Here is a 20,611-nt window from a genome sequence, read left to right as displayed (position 1 = left end):
GCCGACGCAAGAAACGCGAATCCAAACAGGGCCGTAGTCTCCCGTGGATATAGAGTTAACTATGTGTGAGCCTTTGTGTGTTTCAAAAAAAAAATACATTTGTATTGTGCGACCAAGCAATGAATAGCGCCAGCGGTTATCAGCATAGAACGACGCGGCTCTGCAAATGCCCCTTCCCGTTCCGACTTCCGAGTGCAAACATGGCGGCAGTAGTAATGCACGTACGCATAACCACCGAGTGCCGACGCATCACTCATCATGCCCACTCCCACATAGATCCGCCGTCTATATATTACGTATCGCCGATCCTCTCTCATCATCGTGGTCGCGCTCCCACCCAGTTCACCCAAGTCGTTGCCAGTTCCCTTCCAAAGCGCGCGATCGCGTACCGTACCATGGCGACGGCGGTGAACGGGGCACCGAAGCACGCCGGCGTGAAGGGGTTGCTCCTCGGCCTCCCGCCGGACGCGCGCGCGGAGGACATCGAGTACCTGCTGGGCGACGTGCTGCGGACGCTGTCCCGGCTGGACTCGAAGCGCGTCGCGCTGCAGGACGAGATCGCCGCGGCGTCCCGTGGCCGCGGCAAGCGGCGTGCTCTACGGAGGGCGCCGCCGCCGGTCGACGCGCCGGGGATTCCTAGCGCTGATGCTCTCGACGCCGCCCCGCGCTACACCAGGAAGGGCGTCGGCGCCGTCCGCAGGAGGCTGCGCGCCACCGCCGGCGACGTGAAGAAGGAGCGGGAGTGGCTTGAGGGCGTGTGGGGAGACCTCGAAGAGGCGCTTGTCGACGCCAAGGAGAGGCTCGCCCTGCAGCCAGGGGAACAAACCGCCTAGATCCCCTGCGGTCGTGGTTCTTCGTTCGTTCGTCTTCTTCAGTTCCACTTCAATTCCACGGCTGTTCCGTTTCTTTACATTGTTATCGCCTCTGTTTGCTGCTCCGTCGTGGGTTTCCATGCCTGTATATATACAGTGTGTTGTTGGGGAATATTTGTTGAGTACTCATATTTGTTTCCTTTTCACCACTGATTTGGCACCTTGATTCTAGTATTCTATTCTGCTACCCAGACGGTGAGGGAAACGAAAAAAGTATAGCTAGCCACATGCACGACGTCCTAGTTTCTAATTATATATAGTGGAACAATGTTTGGCTTATTCTCGTTGTGCTTTTATGGATAATCTGACACTCAACTGAAACATCTGATTTGCCGTCTTTGCAATGGGCTTTCTCTTATTCAACATCATCTGTGCAGTGAAGTCATGGCCCCATTTTTTTTGTCGACAGCGCTTCAAAATTTCAATACATCAAAGCCAGTGTTTTACATACCGCGTTATAGATTATAGCGCTATAATGTGCTATATCGACGCTAATAGTGTTTGTAGAAGGGTTAACTGAATATATGCCATTACAATTTAAACAATAGGATGCAGGTCATTACAATTTAACAGCAATTTGAGATATATCATTTTGGACAATTTGCCCCTGTCCTCTTCTTCTACCTCTGTCCAATCCCTCCCTCATCTTCCTCCCCTGCCGGTGAACGCCTGGATGCTGCTCAGCAGCTTCCCGCACCGCTCCAGCAGTCCGCGGTCCGTCCTGGTGTCCGGCTGCTGCAGCGTCGCGGAAAATGTTTTAAGACACGGTGCGAAAGAACAATGTTGCGAGGCTAGGAATGGTGATGCAGGCCAGGGAAGCTTACCGGCTCGAAGTCCTAGCGGGAAGAGGCGCTGAAGGAGGTGCTGCCGCCGCTGTCGGACAAGGTGGTGGAGGCCTCGTCGTCAGGGGATAGCGCCGCGGCGCTGTGCGCCGCGCGGCGCGCAACGCGGGAACGCGCGCCGGCGGAGTCGAAAGCGCTCGGCTTCCTGAAACCTGGCTGCTGCTGCTGCTGCTGCTTCGGGGACTGCACCGGCGAGACGCGCCGCTGCAGAGACTGCGGGCCTCGGCGAGCCGGGGACGCCGGGCTGCGCGAGGGCGACGTCGATGTGGAGCCGCCGCGCGGGCGTCAGCCGCGTCGGAGCAGGCGGCGGCGAGCGGTAGGACGGGCGCATGACGACGATGGGCGGCGGTGAGGCGCGCGCAGCCTGCGGCGGCGCGGGTGCGCCGTGGTGGTGGATCTACTTGAGCGTCTCGAGATCCCGCGCGGGCTCCGCGATGCCGCACTTGCAGAGGCGCCGCTCGATCTCGCCGTAGAGCGCGATCTCGCTGTGGGCGCCGCCGGGTCGGCGCGCTTCGCGGGCTCCAAGAACACCTCGCGCGCATTGAAGATAGGGGCATTTTGGTCAAAGAATCATACATAATGACATTATCTGAAATTGTTGTGAAATTGTAATGGCCTGCATCTTATTATTTGAATTGTAATGTCATATCTCAGAACGGTCAAAATTGTAATGACTTGTATTTAATTAACCTTTTGTAGAAGGTTGGCGCCAAATCTTATAGCACGCTATTGATCAAAGCTAAGTCTCACTGAGCGGCTCCAAACAAGGGAACAAATCGATCCGAACATATACAAACAAGCAAATTTATTCATTGATGTAGACATGAAAATCATATTAGAATATTTAGCAAGCCGGCATGCCATGCAAATTCTCTACAGGCCACCGAATGTTAGCGAATTTCTCTACGACCCATCGAAATTTCCTTTTGCTCTACATATCACCGAGTCAAATTTTTTTGCTTCTCTACATACCATTGCCGTTACCTCTGCTGGCTTCCGTTAAGTTCTAAAGCGGTGAACAGATACAATATTTTCATTTATGTCCATCCTACCCCTACGTAGAAACAAGGAAAAGACGCTCCCTTCGCGGCTGGCCATGCGGCGGTCGCCGCCGTGCTGCTTTGCCGCTCCCTTCGCGCTGCCCATGCCCAGCTCGGCCTCACCAGACCGGGCGGGAGGAGGCCGGCCGATGGCGCGCGGGCGGGCGTCGTGCAGCCGTGCGACGAAGACACCCGGGGCAGCGGCGGGCGGGCGGGCGCCGTGGAGCCGCACGACGAAGACGGCCAGGGCGGCGGCGCGCGGGCGGGCTTCAAGGAGGCGCGCGACGGAGACGGCCATGACGGAGGTGCGCGACGGAGACGGCCAGAGCGGCGACGCGCGGGCACGGATATGGCCAGGGCAGCGGCGTCAAGGAGGCGCGCGACGGATATGGGCAGGGCAGCGGCGTGCGACAGAGACGGCTAGGACGGAGGTGTGCGACGGAGACGGCCGGAGCGGCGGCACGCGGGCGAGCGCCGTGGAGCCGCGCGACGGCCAGGTCGGCGGTGCGCGGGCGGACATCAAGGAGGCGTGCGAAGGGGTGTGGCGTCGCAAATTGTGCCGTATGAACTCTCGAACTGCTATCACGGTCGAACCAGTCAAAGATTGGATGGAGTAAGCAGCAGGCCTGGACCGATCCAAGGCGACAACCGACCCATGGTCCATGGAACCATTCGTCTGGCGCTTGCACAAGCCAATCCGCGGCGACCGAGACGGCAGGGACAGTGGCCCTCGTACGAGCGGGGCGCGCGACAAAGACGGCCGCGGCGGCGGCACGCGGTTAGGCGTCGCGGAGGCACGCAACGCGCGACGCGCGGGTAAGCGTCGCGGAGCCACACTGCGGAGACGGCCGGGACAGAGGCGCGCGGACGAGCGGCACGCGACAGAAACGGCAAGGGCGGCGGCGTGCGGGAGGGCGCTGCGGAGCTGCACAACGGAGACAGCTGGGGCGGCGGCGCTGTGGCTCGCCGAGCTGCCTGCCTGCTGGTTGCCTAGCTCCCCCTCTCGCCGAGCTACTAGGCTGACGGAGATGGGAAATATGAAGGGAGGGGATGACACGTGGGGCCAAGAAGGGCAACATTGTCTTTTACACTAAACTTAACTGCCGTTGCTTGTACTGCTGACGGCAATGGTACGTAGGGAAGTGAAAAATTGACTCGGTGATATGTAGAGCAAAAGGAAATTTTCGATGGGTCGTAGAGAAATTCGCTAACATTCGGTGGCCTGTAGAGAATTTTCTCTTATAACTTCCTTCCCACTTTCTACAACACCCATGAAGAGATATCTCACCACGAGTAGATTGAACGTAGCTACAGTGTATATTGTTAGTCCCTTTATATGCATCACTTGGTTTATAATCTTGAGAGCTCAGAGGACCTGTTCCTGAACTAGCGACCAAGTCGAGCGAACAACAACGACAGCGACAACTGGACACGACTGACTGACGCAATGGTGTTTTTTGCGGAGCAACTAACAGAGCATGACCGGTCGCCTCTCTGCTGGGCGGCCTGGGGCCGGCCGCCCCGTTGTCAGGCGACCGGCCCCAGAAACCTGCGCGCAAATATTTTCGCGAAATTTTTTGCAGAAAGACCCCTGCCGCCCCACAGCGGGGCGACCAGGTACCGGCCGCCCGGCAGCGAGGCGGCCGGGTATATTTCTGTAAATTTTGAAAACGAAAATATATTTTTGTAAAAACGAAAATGAAAAATAAAAAAATCGGCTCAGCAGGTGGGCTGCACAGTGTGCCTGTGCTGCTCAGCTGCGGCGGGCCGTATGGCCCTGGGCTGGAGCTTGCCTGTCCCCTTTGCGTGGTCCCCATTCGTGTCTCTAAACACGTGTAGCCCATTAATTCGTTCCCTCATAGAGCTAGGCTATCCTATTTTTCCGTTCACAAGCCAAGTCAAGGAAAAACAAAACCGTCGGTCCGACTAAATTTTTCCGGAGGAAAATTTCTTGCTGCGAGAAGAGGACCTTCAAGGATACACCATCGTCTTCACAGAACTTGTTGTCAGCGAGCTCGAGATCCCACCATGGTGACCTTAACTGGATGGAGTGACGAGGAAACTGCAAAATAGGAATCATCACTGCCTTAATCGTGATCTTGCACCAGAAATCAAGGTTGTGGGGAACGAATCGTAGGTTACACGTGTTCGGAGACACGAACGGAGACAGGCAAGGGGGACAGGCAAGCTGCGCCCAAGGCCCTGGAGGCCAGGAGCAGGGCAAGCTGAAATGCATGATGAAGAAAGGTAGATTTATCATTTCTTTTATACCCTATTTTTTTCTCAGCAATTCTCTCCTTTTCTTTATTCAAGTTTATGCAATGTTGTAACCTGTGAGAACTAATGCCCTGTCATGTGAACTTTATTGTGGTGTTAATTTTTTTACTTATCTTTAAACTATGGTGCTATTTGGCTGTATATAATGTATGGCTGTAACCATTGTGTCGAATATAACATTTGAAGTGGTTATGTGATTTGTTATTCCCGTTTTTAAGCATCGGTTTCTGACCACTATGGACATGCTTCCGACCGATTTGCACCATTTCTGATATCCCGCATAACCGATTTCGTTTTTCCGACCGGGTTTTTTTGTTTCCGTTTCCGTTTCTGAATAAAAATATGAAAACAAAAAATAATTAGGATATTTTTCCGATCGATCCCGACCGTTTTCATCCCTAACCACAACAAGAGGAAAGTGGGAATGGCTAGCGGATCATGAGCAACACGCGAGTGGGCTGCTAGGTGGACGGTAGCGTGAATTTTACTGCTCGAATGATATGATATTAGCTATGATCCGATATTAGCTCTTCTTTAAGTTTTTATTGACTATTATCACGGAAATGATGTTTATACAATTAAAGAATCGGTTACATGCATCTGACTAAGAATTTTATTCTATCTCTTATTGCAATGCTCGAAAGAACAGAAACAGTAGCAAGTTTATTTAAACAAAATAAAGAAAAAAAGATTAATTTTAAACATAGAATAACCCAAAATATTTTTTAAATCATGAATAAATGTGACTCTGCATCATGAACAAATATATCTACAAAGTGAACAAATAATTTAACATTGCGGATAAATTAGCCTATAAAGTGAACAAATAATTTATTTAAAGCCACGAACAAATTAATCTACAAAGTGAACAAGATGGTGCCGCACACAAACAAATTGTTCTACCTAGAGAACAAACATGTATGAATCTAAAATGTATTATTCTTACTCCTGACCAATTTAGTCTATAAAAAGAAATAAGTATTTTTATGCAAAAAAACTAATATAAGTTATTCAATACGGAGAACAAATATGTCCACATTGCAAAGAAAATAAAAGTTTAATTATCATAAATAAAATAAAAAATGAAGGAAAAGGAAAAGGGAAATAATAAATACAAAATGAACAAAATGTATAGAAAAGAAAAATAACAAACCCGGGAAAGAATAGAAATAAAAAAGAATAAGATAAGAACAAAATGAATAGAAAAGAAAATTAAAACAAAAGAAAAGAACAAAGAAGTAAAAAAAGGGAAAAAGTGAGACTCGCTTCTCAGTTCAAACAACCTGTTCTTCAATGGTGTTAGTGGCCCAACAGGGTCCTTGCATGTTGCTCCAGTGGGCCAATATATTTTCATACTGCCTAGGCTAACAGGCTTCCACTTTCCCGTGGGCCAAAATTACCGAGCTGTCCGCATGTTTTCTTCCAGTGACACTCGCCGAATTTGTCGCACGCAACTTGTCGCTCCGCCCTTGACAGCACATGAGAAATCATGATTTGTTTCAGAAGAGAAATAAAGAAATCGTGATTCCATAAGATTGGTTGTTCATCTTCATAATGTGACTTAACATCACGAACCTTTGAAGGGGTATCTCGAAGTGGCAGGGACCTTGTGAAGATGGCGCAGAATTGGCAAATTCTGTGTCCTCACGCTCGGGGGGATCTCCTGATCTTCATCTCCAAATTAAAGGAGCTGTCAAGAAGACCTGCAAGACTGTCCATGGGGGCCACATGAAGAAGAATCGCCCTGAAAGCGACTCTGGCAATGAAGACGGTGAGGTGCTGAACTTGACGACCTGGAGTGCTCAGCTGAAGGAGATGGAGCAATTGCTTGCAGTCGCAGCCTGATGCCCACCTCTTCGCTTACATGCTCTGTTCCTGGTGTTGTTGCTACTTTGAGCTGTTAATAGTTTCAAAACGCTTTCCACCCTGCTCGGGTTATTTTGGTCGATGGTTAGGTGCCAACGTCGCAAAACTATGTACAAACTCTTTATCCCAGTCGTTAATAGACGGGGGCTTGGCCCTATTACTCTAAAAAAAGTGGCAGGGACAAAATAAATATTCTATAATCCCAGTGTGCAAATTACTACAAGTAGAGTAGTAACCCTATTGAGCATGTGTCGAATATTTATATTTGGATTGTATTTAGCAGTATAGTATAGGTTCGAGTCAAAGTCTTTAACCTGGGTCTACTCATAAATACGAGGGCTGGTGTTGTAACTCATCACAAGCAAGCAACATTACGAGATTTGAAGGTTCATCTTGACTTCAGCATCTTTTACAGTGGATTCAATGGAATAAATTTAGTATTGTAATGTTATTAATTTTTTTATAAATTTAGTCAAAGTTTGTCAAATTTGACTTAGGACAACCCTAATATGAAATGTAATAAAAACGGAAAGAGTAGTTAAGAGACTCAGGATTTGTTGCCATGTGTCGCCACATTATTTAAGCTTACACAACAGAACAGTTGGGCGCACGAGATAGATGCTCTTCGCCTCTTCCTATGCCGCATCTCCAGTAGTGAAATGCATAATTATTGACGTGGTTGACTGTTTAGGATGGACTCAAACGGCATTAATTAAGCATATAAGAGTTAATCAACTGTTTGTTGTCCTTACAAATCGACATCGGCCAGCCGAGCTATTTGATCAGCATCCTCATCAGAATCCTGCTCATTCATCATTCATTATTTTTGGCAACATCTGCTTCATGTTCAACTAATTTGTAGGCTTGACCAGCCTAACTTAATTTGTTTAGTACTAAACTCATTTCATTGACCAGGATAGACCTGTTAACTCCTACCCCAAAACTGCAGAATATTCAATCATCCGTGGCACATTATTCTACCTTTGGGGTATACTAGTTTTTTTTTTTGGAACTCGAATATAACTGAGGTGTATTAGCTTAGCTCAAAGTTGTTGACTGTATTGAAGTAGACATTGTACCAACCTGGCAACCTGTATAACTCCTTGTCAAGCACTAATCATTTGAGATTAACAATGGTTCGCACTAAGCAATCGTCATGTTCTTATTAACAACTTACTCCTATGTTACATCCACCATCATGTCTCTTGCCGACTATAATAGTACTAACCCTTCATTGATTCAAGGCGTCATTATACATAGAGCCGTTGCTCCAACGGCTAGCAGAAGCAGCGGTAGTGACGGTTGAACTGACGCTCTGCCTGAGAGGGTGTCAGTTCAACCGGTCACACTACTCAAACACATATAACTGCTCTGCACTGACACATCACCTTTTGCTGACGTCATTGCACCGACACCTTGCACCGACGCTTGATTCTTCACTGGCGGTTCATTCGATCCCTAAGAACTTGCTCGTGTGCCCTTGACATGCTCTCTGGACAGCACCAAGGTCAATGCACCGACACTCTGTTTCGACCTGTCGGTTAAACCAATACTTAACCATCTACCGGCGGGGCAATGGCGGAAATGCCCTGCTGGTGGGTGTCTACGTCGACGACTTGGTGATCACCGGCACCAAGGATGCGGAGGTGGTGGCGTTCAAGGAGGAGATGAAGGCCACCTTCCAGATGAGCGACCTGGGGCCTCTCTCCTTCTACCTGGGGATCGAGGTGCACCAGGACGACTCCGGGATCACACTTCGACAGACCGCCTACGCCAAGCGCATCGTCGAGCTCGCTGGGCTCACCGACTGCAACTCAGCTCTCACTCCGGTGGAGGAGAGGCTGAAGCTGAGCCGTGACAGCACGGCAGAGGAGGTGGACGCTACTCAGTACCGACGCCTTGTGGGGAGCCTCCGCTACCTCGCCCACACACGGCCGGACTTGGCGTTCTCCGTCGGCTACGTTAGTCGGTTCATGCAGCGACCGACGACGGAGCACCAGTAGGCCGTGAAGAGGATCATCCGCTATGTTTCGGGGACTCTCGACCACGGTCTCCACTACCCGAGGTGCCCTGGAGCGGCACACTTCATTGGGTACAGCGACAGCGACCACGCCGGCGACATCGACACCAGCAAGAGCACGAGCGGGATCCTCTTCTTCCTCGGCAAGTGCCTCGTTAGCTGGCAGTCGGTCAAGCAGCAGGTGGTGGCCTTGTCCAGCTGCGAGGCCGAGTACATAGCGGCCTCCACCGTGTCGACTCAGGCGCTCTGGCTCGCTCGACTGCTTGGTGATCTACTCGGCAGAGACACTGGAGCAGTGGAGCTCAGGGTGGACAGCAAGCCCGCTCTGGCCTTGGCGAAGAACCCCGTTTTCCACGAACGGAGCAAGCACATCCGGGTGAGGTATCACTTCATCCGAGGCTGCTTGGAGGAAGAAAGCATCAAGGCGAGCTACATCAACACCAAGGATCAACTTGCGGATCTACTCACCAAGCCCCTTGGGAGGATCAAGTTCCTTGAGCTTTGCTCCAGGACCGGGATGGTCCAATTTTCCCACAAGACGACGCACAAGGCTTAGGGGGAGAATGAAGAGAATAAGTCTTGTACTCTTGGTCTTTGTGGGGCTGCAACATCTCCTTTTTTTGCTGCAGCACGCAGTGGGTTTGTGCTGCCCCTAGAGGACAGCATCTTGGACTGTTTTTCAGTTTGCTAGGACAGCTGCAGTTAGTAGGACAGCAGCAGTTAGCATCTACTTTTCTAGGACAGCAGGAGCATCTTAGACTAGGCAGTTAGCAGCCCCTTGGCTGGCTGTATATATGTGTGGCCACCTCTCCCGTTGGATGGTATGGCATTGTGAGTGTGAATGAAGAAAAACCCAGAAAAATTCCCCAACTTGAGTGTCATCCTCTCAGCTCAATGAGAGTGAAAATTGAGCTGCTAACAGAAATGCCTAACAGCTAGCAATAGACATCTTCGTTTAGAGTAGAAGCTGCTGTTGTTCTACAAAATACCATGTTTTATTCCATCTGCATATAAAACCTAACCTTTTTCTTTATAATATAGTAATGTCCAAAAACAACCAAAAGAACACACTACATCACAATGGGATTTAGGCATTTAGCAACGCACACAAACCTGCTGCCCACAACCAGTAGCTTGAATGTGTATATATCGGAGGAATTACTATAGCCATCACAGGAATAGCAATGCACGGAACAAACTGAACTACTGCGTATGGGCGAAGATCATCAAAGAAACTGCATAGATGATAAGCTGTAAACATGAAGGGAGTGAAAGCAAAATAGAAATACTCCGAAGGGAAGAAGATCTGAATACTTGGGAGGACTTACCTCCAATACATGATGCTCAGGACTCCAGCAATCACAAGTGGGGCAAGGGATTTTGCTCCTGCTCTCTCATCAACCCTTTCAATGATGAAAATAGCCATGATAGAAGTGAAAGCAATTGTCATCTAAACAAACAAAAAAACAATTATGTCAACATTCACCACATTAAAAATCTAGAACAAAAGTACATGATCCAATTTATTGGTCTCTCTACTTGGAAATTATATATAAAAAGAAGAACAGGTCGTAGTTAATGGTGAAATCAGGGACTAATAATCTCTCCAATATTTGTTTGCCAGATCCCCATGGTTCTGGTGGTACATCACATAAATAAAAACAAAGGGACTCCTGATAACTTAACACAAGTAGAAGCTCGAGGACTCCCTCGAACACGAGGCAAACATAGCAGCAGAAATCGAGAGGAAGGAAAACTCACGGGCAATCTGTCCCAAATCAGTGTGGCATCATTGGGGTTGAGATGGTAAAAGGAAGAACCAAAAGCAACAGCAGTGACACCGGCAAAGAAGAGAGTCCAGCTCCAGAGCTCCCCCTGCGAGCTGGCGGCAAGATTACCATCAGTTCGGAGTTCAGAGTGATTAGAGTGTTGACCTAGGACAAGAAGCAAACTGGTATAGTATGAGCAGCTAGCTGGTGATGAGCACCTTAGCCTGAAATAGTCCTTGTAGTGGCAGAGGATGAGCCCGGTGACGCCGACGAAAAAGAAGGGGATGTTTGAAATCACATTCAGGGTGTTAGGAATCCCTGCGGAAGCGACGAAGAGTGAGTGAGGTGGGTCGAAAGCGTGGGTAACACCAAATTCATCAGCATTATAACATGTCAGACGCTGCTATTCCATTGTCTATAGAGGATCATCGGGAGGGTAGAAGAATCATCTGATGAAGCTACCAATTTATTTAGCCACCGTTATATAGCACCAAAAGGAAACTAGATTAGGAATCTGAATTCTGAGAAGCAGCTGGCAATTTAACAGCAAGCTATTATTAGAATGTGCGCACGATTTGGCCGCCAAGTCAGTCGCTCGTACCAACTCTGTTCTCAGTTCATCCATCACATCGCATCCCAGCAGTTAGGGATCGAAGGAACAAAACAGCAAACAGGTAGGGCGCGCAGCAAAACAATGGGCACAATAAGCAACGCAGAGGAGAGGAGGGGACGAGAGGCGGGCAGCGGCCGAGCCGCGGGCGCGGAGCGCATAATACCTAGGAATAGGGTGCGGTGGTCGGCGAAGTGGTGGTAGGCCTCATCCTGCGGGATGGCGGGCGTGACGAGCATGAGGACGACGAAGATGGCGGCCGCCACCGCCCAGGCCACCCACTTCTTCTTCCTGCTCTCGTCCATGGATCCCCGCGGGGTGAGGGAGAGAGGGAGCGTGGATCGACGAGGCGAATCGGCGTGCGTGGGGATTTAGAATTCTTTCCCTCCTTTGATTTGCTTTGCTTTGCTTCGATTTGAGGATGGGGACGGCTTGCTTTTGCTTCCTTCGCTCTTTCTTGCAGTCAGTCGTGTCGTGTGGGACCTTTCAACTCCTGCTGCTAATATTCAACTAATCCTTTCCTCCTCTCGCATATATCGAAACCAAAAGCAAAAAGAAAAAAAAAACTGCCTTGCTTCTTAAGCATGGCTTTTAATCTAAAAAATGGAAGCATCCTCTTAAAATCGTTGGACAATTCCTGTGCATTTGTGCATGAGATCCGCGTGGCATACACTCACGACTCAAGAACTCCATTGCGTCCGGTTACTTCCGGCGTTTGTCAACGATTCGATTTCTCGCGTAGTCCACCAGACATCGGACCCCTACCCACACATGCAAAATGGCACCCTATTACAAAATTTTCCATATTACTCTTTAGAACAAAGGATGAGTTCTTAAATTTTCCACATTAAGCAAAAATAATGAAAATATCCTCCATTGTTGACCCAGGGGGTATGCCAAAAAATGCGAAGGCGTCAATATGAATATTATATTCGAACTCAAAGAAAATGTAAACTTTCTTTGAACAACCCGCTTGAAACATGTCAAGTGAGCATCGATAACAACATCTACTTTAGCCATGCTTAAAGAAACGCATACGAGCACCGGCTAAGAGGTGCATATTAAAGAATTAATTTTGTCGAGGTGTATATTAAAGAATCATTTTGGCTTAAAGGACAGATATTGTCTCGTGATCGCAAGTTAATGCCATGTACTTTGTATACGGCTCGAGGGGCTCCTCCCCACACCTTTGGCAGCTACAACTCTGCTAAGAGTGGCCCCCATCGACCTTTCCATTGACACACTTTGGCTTGACGGGTTTGCCCACACCTTCGGCGAGTATGACTTTGCTGAGAACGGTCCCTGTTGACCTTTTTGCTTCTGCCGACATGCTTCGGTTCACGGGGCTCACTAAGATCTTTGGCGTCTATGACTTTGCTGAGAGAGGCCTCGTTGACATCTTCACCTTTGCCGACACGCTTTGTCTTGATGGGCTTGTCGACACCTTCAGCGTCTATGACTTCGCCGAGAGCGATGCCATCGACCTCTCCGCCTCCTATTAGTGTCACATATCCATGAGTACCATATGGTCCGAGTGGTCTGTCTTGGAACCCACGGCGCAAGACGCCATGGTATACTATGGAAATCCCACTATGACTATGTATGATCAATTGTAATCCTATTATGACTCTTTCATGTAACCCTTACCCCTAGACTATATAAGGAAGGGAGGGGCACCCTAGCACCATCTATCTAAGCCTAGGCCACAATGATCTAGGTTAGATATCTCGACTCATACGCGTTATAATGCACAATACAATCCACATACCTCCATACATGACGTAGGGTTCAGCGATTTAGCTGTCCAAACCTGTCTAAATCGTTGTGTTCTTTGTTTTGTACACTATCGCGATCTCCTTGCCAACCCCCTTCGATCTCAAAACCCTCACGTCGTCTATCCCATGGTAGGCTTCTGGTACAAAACATCGACACCTTCGTTGACACGCTTCGGCTCGAAGGGCATACTAACATCTTTGGTGTCTACAACTTCGCTAAGAACGGCCCTGTTGACCTCTTTGCCTCTACTGACATGCTTTGTCTTGATGGGCTCGTCGAAACCTTCGCCAAGAGCAGACCCATCAATCTCTTCGCCTCTGTCGACACACTTCGGCTCGAGGGGCTCGTCGAGACCTTTGGCGTCTACAACTTTGCCAGGAGTGGCCCCGTCGACCTCTTCGCCTTTGCTGATACGCTTCGGTTCGAGGGTCTCGTCGACACCTTCGGCGTCTATGACTTTGCCGAGCGGCCATGTTGACCTCTTCGCCTCAATTGACACACTTCGGCTCGAGGGGCTCACTAACACCTTCGGCGTCTACGACTTTGCTGAGAGATGTCGCATCGACCTCTTCGCATCCACTAACACGCTTTGCCTTGAGGGGCTCGTCGACATGTACATTCAGCATCTACGACTTCGCTGAGAGCGCCCACCCGTCGACCTCTTCACCTTCGCTGACACAATTCGGCTCGAGGGGCTCACCCACACCTCCTACGTCTATGACCTAGTTGTAATATTTAGAAAGGCTAATGAAATATATAAAAAGGACCGCCTCCCCCATACCCCCACTATATAAACGGCCGACAGTGAGACTAGGGCATGATCTCTCCCTCGCTCTATGTTTGAGATCGCTTCCAACACATTTATATAAAAGACATTTTAAACGTATATACATCTTGTCTAATATCAATATATATTATCATAGGCCTAACAATTGTGAGATAAACCACTTTGCTATTGTTTAAAGATATGCACAATTTCTCATGTATGTGATTCCAAATATTTCAGCTCTAAGTGCCTACGTAGCTCCAAAGGAAGTACATTAATGTGATTTCAAATATTTAAGCACTAAGTTTTGACAAGGAACAAATTTACAAAGCAAATTCATCCATTCTCGTGCTCTCCAAATCTACCATTGTGAGTTGTTGACACAGAACAAAGAATGAGAATCTTTATGAGTTAGCTGATGATATCTATACTTTTTGAACCATTTTTCATTTGTCTATATGCATATTTGATTTACGAAGTGAGTGTGGCAGTCATGGATCACAATTTCCAGAATCGTTTACAAACCAGGAATGTGAAGTTTTTGAAGTGAAAACTAGCATCTTCGTTCCCTAACAAGGAAGTTGACAATAATGAATAGATGTCCCCTGTGTGTCGATTTGGACAACCTAAAAATCAAAATAATGTACACTGTTGGATAATCGTATCCTTAGGAATGTTTTTGTCCTCAGGCCACAAGGAACATAACCGGAAACACTTCTTCAATTGATTTGGTAGCACATCATAATTAAGGTTTAAACATTTGAATAAATCTTCACCTATGTTGTTGAGTAATAAAATTTTGAATCCATGAAAGATCCACTGACGCTCCTTCCCGTTGGCAATGGCGTAGCTAGGATTTTTGTTTAGGGTATGCCGAGCCAAAATATTTATATGCAAACCAGTAAAATCCATTTATACATTTGGTAAAATTTCATTGAAACTACCTAGCAATTTGGTACACAACTACAAAATAACATAATAAGTCTTAAATTACAATCCAAATAGTTTAAAACAACACACTAATAGTTTGGAATATAAACGATACAAGCTTAAATAGGATTACAACACTATTTTTTTAGGCCTACGGTTTCTAATGGCCATGAAAGTCTTGATTACATCATCTTCATCCACATCTTTCAAAATATCTCTTTCCATGAACGTGACAAGACAATCATCCAAGAGAGTATCACTCATTTTATTTCTTCGTTTGGTTTTGACAAAGTCCATACCAGAAAATGCCCTCTCAACACTTGCCGTCGCCACCGGTAGAAGCAATACCATTTTGAGAAGCAAGTAAACCAAATCATAAACATTGTGCCTATTTGTTTCCACTAGCTTAACCGAGAGATCAACAAGGTTTTCCAGACCACTGAATCTATCATCATGTCTCATGACATCAATATAAGTATCAAGTTGCAATTCTAGCCTAACCAAATCAGAGCCAAAAATGTCTTTGGGGTAGAATTCGGCAAGTCGGCGTACCTTTTGTGCATCAAATGATGCAAATGAATTAGAAGGGTTGAGGGCAGACATACAAGAAAGCAACTCCATATTAACCTCATCAAACCGACTATCAAGCTCTTGACTAATTTTATCAATGACCCCAATGTATACCTCTCTTCTGAAATGATCATCATTTGTTTGATTTTGGACAAACCGTCGTGATCTTCAAAAAGGCACATAATTACCCTCCATAGTAGGAACTTCGACACCATGCTTGTTGCAAAACAAAGTGACCTTTTGAAGGAATTGATTCCATCCTTCAGACCCCTCTAAGAATATAGGCTCTTCTAATTGCATCTTGATCATTAGGATGATAACTTGCAATAGGAAACCTTTCACCTGGATCATGTGGAAGGTGATCGACGTCAAAACCTTATGGCGGCAACGGCGGCGGCGGCAGTGATGGCGCTGGCGGTGATGGTGGAGGTGGAGACGGCAACACATCTTCAACTGGTTCTACAGATGGAGGTGGTGTAGGAGTAGGACCAACAACTTCTTCAATTACTCTCTCTTCCTGATGCTCTTGCTCTTGATTTTGCTCTTCCACCACAGGAGATGAAACTGATGCACATTTTTTTGCAGCATGCTTTCGGAACATAGAAGCAATGTCTCCATCCCTCTTCATACTTCACAAATCCTACAACAACCAAAACACATAATACATGTAAAGAAAAGTTAGGGTTAAGGATTTGGGGAAAAATTAAGAAGAGTATGGAGGGAAAAAGCTCTCACCAAGAATCTGGGTCGAGATTTGACTAGGATTGGGCGCCTCCGCACCGGGCGTGGCCGGCTTGGAGCCAGTGGCTGCGCCGCTGCGCCCTGCGACTGTGCGAGCTGCGGCTTGCGGGAGCCGAGGGGCGAGGGCCCGAGGCGAATAGGCGATGCGGGGCCTGGAGGATGTAGCAGTGCTGCCGGGGATGGGGTGCGCCGCGGCGCCGGGGAGTCGGGGACGGGGCCGCCGGAGGCCGGAGCCGAGCAGCCGAGGCGCAGAGCGCCGCCGCTGGCCGAGCGCTCGCGCGGCCTCGCGAGGGGAGCGGACGTACTGGTTCTGGCTGGAACCTGGAAGGGATTTTTTTTCATAATCTGCTTGTTGGGCTGGGCTTAGGGTATGCCAAGCCATACCCGTGCAGCCCATTAGCTACGCCAATGCCCGTTGGCGCCGCTCAAATTCGTCGCTGCCTCCCGCAGGCAAGCTACCTTCGCGTCGACTCCCTCCCCCGAGCCCAATCCTCATATCCTTCCCGTTCTTCAAGACCATGGCCAAGACCTTCAAGGTGCCGCCACGAAGACCTCCAATGCAGATCTATGACTGGGCACGCGACACCACGATGCGGCTGGGCAGCAGTTAGAGTAGTGGCATGGCATAGCCGGTGCCGGAACGGGCGACACGGCGGAGATGGGATGGGTCAGGGCGGCTAGGCTAGCGGTTGGGGCGGTAGCGTGGTGTGGCGGAACCGCCGATTTAATCCAGGCTAAGTACACCTGCCACCACTGGCCCACAATGTACTTAGACCAGATTAAATCGGCGGTTCCGCCACAGCTGGTATCAGAGCCGATCATACACAGACAACAGTCATATCATCAAGATTTGATTTACAAACCTATTCTCGAAAGCAGTTTTCAAGTAATTCAAAAATGAGAGTATGCGATATGCCCATATTAAGGATGTTATTGTTATCCAGGTAACATCACTGACATTCTGACCTAGATAGAACTCAAGTGCATATTCGGCACTTTGAGAAGTAACTTTTTGGCCGTAGCTATCCCCAGTACTGGTGGAACGCTATTGGGTTTTGCGAATGGTTGTGAACTCTGCATTCATGCTGGTAGGATAGAAATTTAAGGGGGGTGGTCACCATTGGCGTGTTTCTGACCATTCTTCTGTCATGACGCAGCAAGATTCAATTTGCTTGCGTGGGTTCCAGTCCGGTCTAGCAGAGGACCGTACAGATACGCTATCCACGCAGCGGTCACGCGTGGATGCCACCTTCGGTGGTAATGTATGAGCATGCATTCTTCTGCAGGTACACTAACCACGTGCGAAATTAAGAATGACTAGAGAACGACGAGTTGCATTAGGGAGTGCCGTGCATATATGGCACCAAAAATATCTCTAGCTATACATAATATACCTAGGATGTGTGATGGGAGGTCGGATAGGACGAATCATGCATCATTCCATATCATCTCATCTCATGTGCTTTGCGATGTATTTGGTAGGAAGTAACTAGGTTCATATTGCAATTGTGCATATGTTGCTACTGTTTCGGTGTGTAGTTAGAAGTGCAAATGAAATCAACACAACCTTGTATACCAATCTTGAAGTATACCTAAATTGTGATAATATTTTTATACTTTACTCACTCTGAATATGAACGGTTCAACAAATGCAAACCAAATAAATTAAACATGTCGTTCAGCCCAAAATCTGGTCCTTTGCAAATCCTTTAAATTCATCTTTTGTAGTTGGCCGCAAGCTGTTCACGCTAGAATGAGAGCTAGTAATCGCGCCTCGAGGTTGGCGGTAGTCTCACCCTTTGGCATATCTTCTTAAAGCTCGTAAAAGTGACACACTTGTATCATGCAAAGAGCTTTTTAGAAGGCAAATCACCGCTGCTCTAAACCTTGTGGTCTTCGACAAAGCTATTGCAAGAAGAGAATCAGAAGAAAACAAAGCTGAAGAATACTCCAAAAACGTGACCTCAATTCATACATCAACGACACATCGTTATTCTGCTGAAGGGATTCATCGAGCCTGAAGATCATGTCAAGATAATTTTTATGCGTTGATGACTTGGTGTGGTTTAGTAGGATCCTACATGCCCACGTATGAGACTAATGCACGAGCCACTACAATATCAGCAGCATTCCAGAAGATTGCTCGAACCGTCATCACCAACATAGAAGGAGTTTTCTTCAATTGACCCGACTTACGCAGTGTCAACTTCTACACCAACACAACAAGTTGGAGCTCCAACAAGACAGGAATGAGTTCAGAAGGCACCTCGGTCGGAAGTCAACTGTTGCTTACATACCCCTAGCAACGCTTAGAGTTTCTAGTTTATGACATGAGGGATAAAGAGGAAGCTTTCAAGATCAACCTCGACTCCAGCAATGTTCTCCAAATTGATGATCTATCAAGGCTACAGCATCATGATGTCTCCCATGTGAAGCCCAACACTACACCCGGTTGGTTGAAAGAAGAAACTGGCATTCGCCCTGGACGCGTTATTCTCACGCTTAGGCAGTACTAGCTAGGTATTAGCTGGTAGGGTTGAATGCATCCCTAACTTTTGATATATGAGGAATCTAACTCTCCTAATTATTGGAGTCCTCATGTATCCAGTTCCTTAGCATCAATGCGTGTCTGACCCTCCGGAATAATGCAGTACGATCTTCGCGTAATGCTTTTCCAAAGCCCTTATAACTCTCAAGCATCGAACTCTTGTAATTCACGCACTTCACTCTTGGCAATCCGTGGTATTCTAGGTTGTTGTCGCTGTGGTTCTAATTCTAATTAATTTGACGACCCTGACCTTCAACATCGATGACTATTAATTCTTTAAATTGTGTCATTCGTGCGCTGAAACATGTGCACCATGCTCGTGTAATGCCTCGAATTCCTTAATCATTCTTTTCGTGACCATGTGTGTCCATAAGTCAGTAAATGGTATAGTTGAACCACTATTGTTGTGATGTCCCCTTGGGCATTCTTGGGTGCCTCGACGGAACCTAGGGTCCCATGTGTACAGCCGACACCGGTTAAATCCCTGGGCTCGCGTGGGTATCAAGACATGCCAAGGCTTGACATCGTTTCAATTGCGGAACATTTCTATCCATTTCTACTCGCTTTATGGAACTTGCCCCTCTCGATCCGTGGAAATGACCCACACTGCTTCTACTGTCTCAATTCGTCATTCCATGCTTTGTTTCACCTTGCCTTTCTTGATAGGTGGGAAAGATCCATCTTAATCCCACTATTGTTCACATCTCATCTCCGCCTTGTTGGATCAAGTCTTTCTCGGTCTACAAAGACGGGCCAAATCCTGTGTCACACTGAGCCCACGCCTTTTGTTACTTTGTTCACTCTTGCTAGTCGCGATTCATCGGGATGATCAATTCTATCCCTATGGTACATTTACCCCCGTTGGTCCGGATCTCGGACGTCGACATGCTTATCTTGATTATCTTTTACGTTTCGTACGTGTGGAAATGCTTGATTTCATTGCCCCGGTCTTGCTACCTCACGCCGTTGCCTTCCTCCCATATGCCTCTCTAGTATTATGGGAAAAACCAACTCTGAATCCACCGCTTTCTATTGTGTTTCCCCCTCGTATACATTGAACATTATCCCCTGGGGGTAAACTTCAACATCATCCACTGCACTAAATTTTGTTCTCGGCTAGTGTTTTGTCAGATTTTCCTTTCTCAAGAGTTGCTTTATTCCTCTCTAAAATTATCCTCAAAGTTGGGCTGACTAACATTGCCGTTGTTTCGTTAGTGAGCACATAACCTTCACTTAGATTCTTCTGGGCCAATCTTGACCAATCCTATGAAATCGTACAAACCATCACCTTGTCAAGGTGAATATGTCCTACCCTGTCCCTTGGTATCTTCTGGTGGATGAGTAGGGTGTGCCATGTATCACCACATCTTACTCTTTGAACATATTTATATTTGACATAATATATGTGTACACAGTCCCTATCAAATGAAATGAATGTGTCTCTCGAAAACACATCCATTGATGACCCTTTGAAATCACAAGATCCTTCGAAGTTCAATTTTCTAATTGTGCACACTTTGCCTCCATTGCTCTAATAATCTGGAGTTATCACGTTTCAAAATCTTGGTGTCAAAGTCAGGAAGTAACCCTGATCTATCATTTGAGTCAACCATTGTCGCTCCCTCGCTGGGGCCACATTCTCTTTATTGTTCATTCATTCGCTCTCATAGTTGTCACTGACTCTTTGAGTAACTTCCCTAGATAATGCTTTGTGACTACATGGTGGTAATAAGGCACTAACTATTCACATGCTAGTGGACAAAGCTCATAGATGGAGGATCGAAAGGTAGCACACGCAAATGGAAGCACACGAATCGAATGCCAAACTCTTTTTGCCTGACGCAGTAGACTATAAAACCCCGCTTCCTCTAAATCTCGGGACGAGATTTCTTTAAGGGGGGTGGGTTGTGATGCCCCTGACATCTCAAGAGCCTTAACACACAGTTAAACACAAGCTAATGATGGATTAGGACTTAATCATGCT

The 20,611-nt window shown here is 47.5% G+C and overlaps 1 protein-coding gene and 1 long non-coding RNA gene across 2 annotated transcripts; both read right to left on the bottom strand.

Moving 5' to 3' along the window:
* Positions 1 to 9,616: 9,616 nt before the first annotated feature.
* LOC120644915 lies at positions 9,617 to 11,795 on the bottom strand. Its single transcript, XM_039921658.1, has 5 exons — positions 11,463 to 11,795; positions 10,905 to 11,004; positions 10,679 to 10,799; positions 10,246 to 10,367; positions 9,617 to 10,152 (listed from the first exon to the last, which is right to left on the bottom strand). Exons 1-5 carry the CDS (start codon positions 11,599 to 11,601, stop codon positions 10,005 to 10,007), a joined length of 630 nt encoding a protein of 209 aa, XP_039777592.1. The 5' UTR covers positions 11,602 to 11,795; the 3' UTR covers positions 9,617 to 10,004.
* Positions 11,796 to 14,812: 3,017 nt separating this feature from the next.
* LOC120644916 lies at positions 14,813 to 16,374 on the bottom strand. Its single transcript, XR_005663988.1, has 2 exons — positions 16,074 to 16,374; positions 14,813 to 15,978 (listed from the first exon to the last, which is right to left on the bottom strand). It is a non-coding gene; the product is annotated as an uncharacterized LOC120644916 (long non-coding RNA).
* Positions 16,375 to 20,611: the final 4,237 nt, after the last annotated feature.

This window comes from Panicum virgatum, chromosome 8K, assembly GCF_016808335.1.
Source record: "Panicum virgatum strain AP13 chromosome 8K, P.virgatum_v5, whole genome shotgun sequence".
In the NCBI taxonomy this organism is placed as follows: Eukaryota; Viridiplantae; Streptophyta; class Magnoliopsida; order Poales; family Poaceae; genus Panicum; species Panicum virgatum.
The sequence above is the reverse complement of the archived record's forward strand: the minus strand, read 5'-3'. Positions and strand labels throughout refer to the sequence as shown.

Bases quoted from the DNA above. Each gene is read 5' to 3' on its own strand.
- LOC120644915 (XM_039921658.1), bottom strand. From the start codon at position 11,601: ATGGACGAGAGCAGGAAGAAGAAGTGGGTGGCCTGGGCGGTGGCGGCC. The intron at 10,800-10,904 runs GTGCTCATCACC...TCTTGCCGCCAG, and splicing joins AAGGACTATTTCAGGCTAAG to CTCGCAGGGGGAGCTCTGGA. The intron at 10,153-10,245 runs GTAAGTCCTCCC...TCATCTATGCAG, and splicing joins CTGAGCATCATGTATTGGAG to TTTCTTTGATGATCTTCGCC.